At 25.1% G+C, this 7130-nt stretch overlaps 1 protein-coding gene across 1 annotated transcript in view; it reads left to right on the top strand.

Annotated features, from left to right (window-relative positions):
• Positions 1-13: 13 nt before the first annotated feature.
• Positions 14-7130, top strand: part of LOC107448445 (Serine/threonine-protein kinase Tao) — a gene marked incomplete in the record, with an annotated part of 31366 nt that continues 24249 nt past the window's right edge. Inside the window, 4 exon segments of the mRNA XM_071178535.1 lie at positions 14-413; positions 4043-4164; positions 4903-5017; positions 6342-6413. Of these exon segments, the coding sequence (XP_071034636.1) occupies positions 4148-4164; positions 4903-5017; positions 6342-6413 (204 nt within the window).

Genomic DNA, 7130 nt, shown 5'->3' with positions numbered 1-7130 from the left:
TTTTTTATCAATTTCTGAATGTTGTGAAAGAACAATCGATAATTTTCTTCTGAAGCTAACCACGGAAGAAATTTATTGCGCATGCCTGAAAACAACGCCATCTTGGAAGCTGACTGCGGTAGGGAGGAGTAATTTAATGTAGTGAACAGCTTAATGTAAACATTGTTGTTGGAAATATAGTATACATAGAATAAGATAAATAATAGACACTTTAAATTTTTCATTCCTTACGATATTTGCATTGATTACTCGTATAATGAGTCATAATATTCGTTCATTGGCATGTCCTAGTCATTGACGTTTGTAATGAGACGTACTACTTTTATAAATACATTGCAATACTAAATAACATTGATTTTCTTGACAAAACTAGTCAGAGTGAGGTCGATTGTAGACTAGTTATTAATAAGAAGGTGAGCATACGAATCTGTTTTAAGGGCATGGTACCTCTGTCTTGTGGACTTTGTTTATGTAATGATGCTGCAATTTTAACAACAAAACAATAAATACTACTATGTATGAGTTATGATTTGCGTTTTAATTAAATTCTAATTAAGCTTTTGCATGATCTTATTTTCTGTTCAAAAACCTAACTTATCTTATAAATAAAATGATGTTGACATAATGTCAATAATTCGTGTTTAATGACATTCCTGTCATTGAATGACTTAAAGCGTTTTAAAAATACAGATGATGCTTTTCATCGATTACCTAAATTATTGCTTACTTTTAAGTATTTTTCACTAATTAAACTCTAACATGATATAAATTGAATTAAACTTCTTTTGTAATTATACAAGACTAAGCATTTAGTTCTCAATGGCTAATCAGGATGTAAAATCAATTTTCTGAATTTATTAAAAAATGTTTAATAATTACTAAATATAAGTTTAAAATATTAAATCTAAGATATCTGTTTTATTCAAAGTGTAAGAATTTATAGGAATTTAAGCAGTGTAAAATTTTTTAAATTAAGATATTGAATTTGTTTACTCTCTTTTATTAGTAATTGCTTCTTTGCTTACTATCATCTAATTCCTTGATTTTCGTTTAAAATGAATAGTTGAACTATTGGTGTTAAAAACTGTATCCAATATTGTAGACTCAATTTACAATTCAAATATTCCCTATTATTTGAACTCTAGTTAGAAAAATAAATACATACTTAAATTTTGATACATATATAAGAAAAAACAATTGTTATAATTATAAGCATTATTAAATCAAATGAATTCCATAGTGATTAATATCGTTAGATCATATCAAGCTTTAGGTTTTCTTCACTGTCTTGTTTTGTCGTTCCCTTTTAAATTTCTATTTATTTTAAATAATTATATATTGGAAGTTAATTCAGTTATTTCTTTTATTTATATTTTTTACTATTTTATTTAAGCCAAAACTAAGGAAAAAAATTTGTGTATTAATTTTTTAAATAGTCTTCCGCAGCAAAATTTTTCGCTATTAATTGTTTGAAATTTATTTGTGTTTTCCATGGATATTAGAGCAGTAGGAGGACCATCTCTTGCTCAACTAAAGGGAATCAGATTTTCTTCCCCAAATTTTGGTGCCAAAGCTCCTACTCAAACAAGTTTTAATGAAAAATGAAGAAAAGTTTGTTTTCTTTTTTCATTCTCAACAATGTCTCTCCTCTCTAGATGATCTTTGATGAATGCTATATGCACAGATTAAGACTAAAAATATACGAAGTAGATTACTTTGTTCCTTTTACCCAAGTTATGTAAGTCACAGGTCTTTATAAATTAAGAAATGTAAGGGAAATACATTAATGTTAGCAATGGACTCATACAAAGCTTTATATTTGTAACATTAAAATAAAATGTGTAAAAATTTTTTTGATATGTTAATGATTACATGCTATGTTGTTTACTAACAACAACAGATTTAGATATAGCCCCCATTGTTTTGGCAACAACTTTAAATCATAAATAGTTCCTATAAAAAATAAAGTAATTTATAAAATTTGATTGCAAACAATGCAATTTATTAAAAATAGACATATTAAGAGACCATATAAACAAAATACTTTATTATAGAAATTTAAAAAGGCTATCTTTTATTGATAAATGAGAATTTAAAAACTTAGCTTTATGCAAGCTGTGGCATGATAATCCATCATTCACAATTTCACCTTGGGTAGAAACAAAATTGCATCTTTAATTAATGCTAACTAAAAAATTTTCAAATTTTAAAGTAATTATATATTATTTTATGATTAAAACTATGCACGCATGTGAACATATATTGCCTTGAAATTTTTTTTAAAAAAAAGTTAACAAAACATCATTCTGTTTTTGTTTTTTTTTCTGCCTTTTTAAAAAACTAAGCCCTTTTTTTTAACACTAAATATAAAATTTGCTAGTGTGTTTAAACAGCCTTTTTTTCTTATAAAATTAAAAGATTTTGAGTGCAAGTAATAAAAAACTGAATTCATAAAAATTTTTATCATCATTTTTTATTTTAGATGTTTTATTATATTCTATTACAAATATAGAGTTCATGCTTTTTAGAAAAATATGTTTGATCTTACATGGTAAGTAACATATTTTTCGTATTTCGTTGTTAGTGTATTACAAATATGTAAAATCTGTATTTAAATGAAATATGGCTTAAATTAAAGAGCATGGTTGCATATCTTTAATAGGGTAAAACTTAGTCCTTACTACGACCCCTGGGGTAAGATAAAGTTAAAGTTTTACTTCCAGGGTTGGGTTTTTGCCGTCAAAAACTGGTTTTTGACATGACAGTGGTAAAAACTGTCAAAAACCTGCTGTTTTCTTTAATTTATGGCATATAGCGGACAATATATTATTTTCACTTAATTGCCTTTATAAATGAGTGTTGTAAATGATTGCTATTGATTTTGCAACTATATACATGTATTCTTATAGAAGGATATACCTTCATACAGAAATATTGTAATATACTTATTGAAAATAGTGATACTTAACTTTTATCATTATAGCTTGATTTGCAAAGGATTCAAAATTTTGCACTTCTTAATTGTTAGAAATAANCTGTATAAAAGAAAAGATGCTTGGAAATGTTGAAAATTTTGTTTAGTATCCTAATATTTTACTTCAAATAGTATGATGTGATATAATCATGTTGGGAAAATGCAAAAATCTGTTCTTAAATATCTTTTAACAACTTTTTTTCTAATTTTATTGCCCAAAAATGAATTAATTTTAAATCATAAGCAGCTGAACTCAAATTAAAATACTGTTTTATCAAAACTATGGGTTTTTGACAGAGGTTTTTTTGACATGACAGTAAAAACCCTCATGTGTCAAAAACTTGCCAACCCTGACTTAAACAGATTTTTAACTCCTGTGGATTCGACTGTGGGTTTTAAGTCCCAGCTGAGTCATTTGTCTTTTATTTCCGATCTAACAAGATTGATAACTGTGTAGTATGTTTTATTCAATGTATAAATTTTTATTTAATTTCTTATAAAATTTTTTATGAAATTTGAACTTTAAAAAAAAAAAAATAATAAAAATTAGACGTTTCCACATATCTCTGGGAGCTGAGAAGTTTTTGTTAAAATTTTTGTAAGCAAATGAACTAAAACTGTAAAGGGCAAATTTATTGTAGTGACAAATTTTTAGCCTATTGAAGTTCTCAACCATGCCCTCAAATTTATGTTAAATTTCTTTTCAATTCAGATTTTATAGATGTGCATTTCTCTTATAAGTTATAGTGGTAGAAGGTAGCATATTTATAATGCCAGCTCATTTATTAGTTTTTTAACTTTTTATTTATTGTTATAATTTGAAATGACTGTTTAATAAAAATGCTTGTTTTAAGCCTATTAAGATCTATCATTATTAATTAAATTAAACTTATAGATGAATGTTTAAATGGAACCTCACTTTTATGTTCAACTCATTATTTTATATATTTTTTAATGACATTTCATGTTTTAATCGAAGAAAGGAAAGTGTAGCATTAATTTCTTATGAATAAAATTTTGTTTTTAAATGTACTTATTTCTTAAAGAATAAAATTTTTGTTTTTGTAGAATGTAGTGAAATCATGAGGTTGCTTTTATCATATTTGTTGGAGAGAAAGCAGCAATAAGAACATTTTGAAGTCTTGCAAATGAAATAATTTGGTTGGGATTACCATGCCTTCTTTACCGAGGTAAATATATGTTCAAGATAAATAGATGTAATTTGTAATAACTGTTTGATTTAAACTTTTATTTCTTAATTGATAAAGAAGTTTCTATAAATTTTATAAATGATCAAGCATTTGAAAAGTTGAAATAAAAATATTAAAGGAATAAATGTTTTGTCTGCAGTTGGCTTTATTTTCTTAATGTTTTAGTATGATTTGATTATTAAAATTTTATATTGCATTGTCTGATGAAACAATTAAGTCATGATAGTAATCTGAGGTGTTATAATGAGCTAGTTCTGTGATTCAAAACCAGTGAGCATGTACCTGAAAAGAAAAGAGAACTATTGTACTATATAGAGTTAAAAAAGTTTAATATCAGAAAGTGAAGATTTTCTCTATTTTTTATTTCTCTTTTTTTTATGCCAAGAAACACTTCAGAACTGGATAAAATATTTTGATAATAAACTTTTATTTGTAGAGAAAAGTATTCTTGTATTTTTAAAATAATATCCAGTCCAGTGTGTTCTTTTCAAAATTCTATCCCTGATTTATTAATTTTGTTACTTAGCTCCTGCTTATTGTTTTGAATATTCAAAACTCTATTCTTTTACCATAAGTACAATAAAAACTGATAACTGTTGTTTTTTAAACACAATTTAACATCTGTAAAGCTTGTTAAAAGTTGAATACCTACTGCACATTCTTTGGAAGTTATGTTATAATAATTAAATTTAATTTATATTTGTTTTTTTCCCCTAGACCTGGTAATTTGAGGGATCCTGAAATAGCTGAATTGTTTGACAGAGAAGATCCGGAAAAGATATTTATTGACCTAAGAGAAATTGGACATGGAAGTTTTGGAGCTGTATATTATGTATGCATTTTGTTTGATGTTGGGAATTTAAAATAATAGTTTCATTCAAAGATCCATTTATTTTTTTTCTAATTTTGGAATACCTCTTAAAGACTTTAAAAATACTAAGAAAACTAGCTTTGTTATTTTCAGCTTATCAGCTTAAGGTGGTTTCTGTTAAAATAATAAAATAAGTGTAATTTGATATTGAATAGACAAGTGTGTGAATAAATGATTTCTGAATTAGGTAATTAAAATGTGTTTTCTTTGGAAAAAAATGTTTTTTTTTTTTGTTTTGTTTTTTTTGAAATAGTTATGAGTATTTTTAAGTGCAATTGAAAAGTAAGTATCCAATTTAGCAGAGATATTTTCTCTAATTAGAACATTTAAATCTGAGCCTTATTATTTAAGTCTTAAAAACTTTTAAATTTGCCAAGCTTTTAATCATTTTTAAATGTAAATCATTTTTACATTTTTTGTGCTTAAAAAGTCACTGGACGATTTTTTAATGTTTGAAAGAGACATTATTCAAACATTAGTTAAGCAAAGAAGATTGTCTTTTCTGATTGAAATAACACTGAATCAAATAGTGTTTAAGAGATCCAATTGAATAGTTTTAATTGATAGCAATAAATGAAATTATTTGTTATAAAAATAGTTTATTTCTTTAACAAAACTGTTGCCAAATTATTAATTATAGCTTTATAAGTGATTTCAGTTTTGTTTTACTTGAATAGATCCTGAGTACAATATGTTCTGTTATCTCTCACACACAAATTAACATTACAATATTTACTCAGAAAATTATTTATAACTGTTCAGATTGGTATAATTTTTCTTATTACAGCTAATAGACATTTGTAAAAAATTAAAAAAGTTGCTATTTTTTGCATAGGCAATACTTTTTAAAAAACATGAAACAAAGGATAATTAATATTAATAATTATTATGCTTTCGATTATTTATGTAATCAGATGTAGCAAAAATCAATTGATTATAGAATTAAAACCTTTCCATAGCATGCGTACTAATACAAAATAATTCTTCCACTTTTACTGTTACATTTCTCCTAAAGTCTATCTAATTAAATGTTAAATTTTTAACTGATATAATAAAGCTAGTTAGTTCTAATAAAGTTAAATGTGCTGGGTAAACTCCATCTTTACTCATTTTTAAATATGTATGTATATGAATATATTAAACCTACCTATCATAGTTGACTGCTAAATTAGCTTTTTCAAAAATCTAATAGTTCAGATAAAATATGACACTTTGAGGCATTGTTGACATAAACTTTATATCGAATATTTATTTTTTATATGTGACTTAAGTTCTTTTTATGTAGGCAAGAAATGCAGTCACAAAAGAAGTGGTTGCTATCAAAAAGATGTCTTTTACTGGAAAGCAATCTGCTGAGGTATGTAATTTAATTTTTTGCTGTTTTTGAAAAATTGTTTTCTATATTTCACATCTTTATGACTCAGAACTAGAGAAATACTGCTGGAAGACAGAAAAATTGCTTTTTTTATTTCGCATGTGAATAAAGGCTTATATTAGTATGTCTCCTAAAGTTTATTTACTAAACACTAAAAGCTTTATTAAAATGTCTATTTGTCTTTTTTATTATGTTGTGTAATGAATACATCAAGCTAGGTATATTACTTCTGATAAATCACATTAAAGTTTATTAATGTAATTTAATTATCTCTTATTTGACTTCAATAATAAGGTAGAATTTATGTTTGAAAAAACTGTTAATGTGACACATTTTGCCTTTGTTGTGGCTCATGTATACAATATACAAATTTTTATATAGTTGTATGATCTAGCATTTTCTTTAATATCTAATTTTATATTAATTTTATAATTTTTTTTTTAAGTTAAGTGCATTTTACACAAAAGTCATCATAATGACTGATCCATCAGTTATTTAAGAAATGGTTACTTTCTTCAGATTCAGTAACTTGAAAGTTTTTAAAACTGGCTCTAATTAATTTTAAATATTAGTTGTGATAGTTAGTATCACTATAAATAATTCAAAACTTATGCAGTTTTCTGGAACAGTATAATAGTATTTAGGAACTAGAGATTGAAATTACAGTTGAATCATTTCAAATTTAAATGACTTTTATAT

This window comes from Parasteatoda tepidariorum, chromosome 3 (assembly GCF_043381705.1).
Source record: "Parasteatoda tepidariorum isolate YZ-2023 chromosome 3, CAS_Ptep_4.0, whole genome shotgun sequence".
NCBI classification, from domain to species: domain Eukaryota; kingdom Metazoa; phylum Arthropoda; class Arachnida; order Araneae; family Theridiidae; genus Parasteatoda; species Parasteatoda tepidariorum.
Note: the sequence above shows the minus strand (reverse complement) of the source record. Positions and strands in the feature narration are given on the sequence as shown.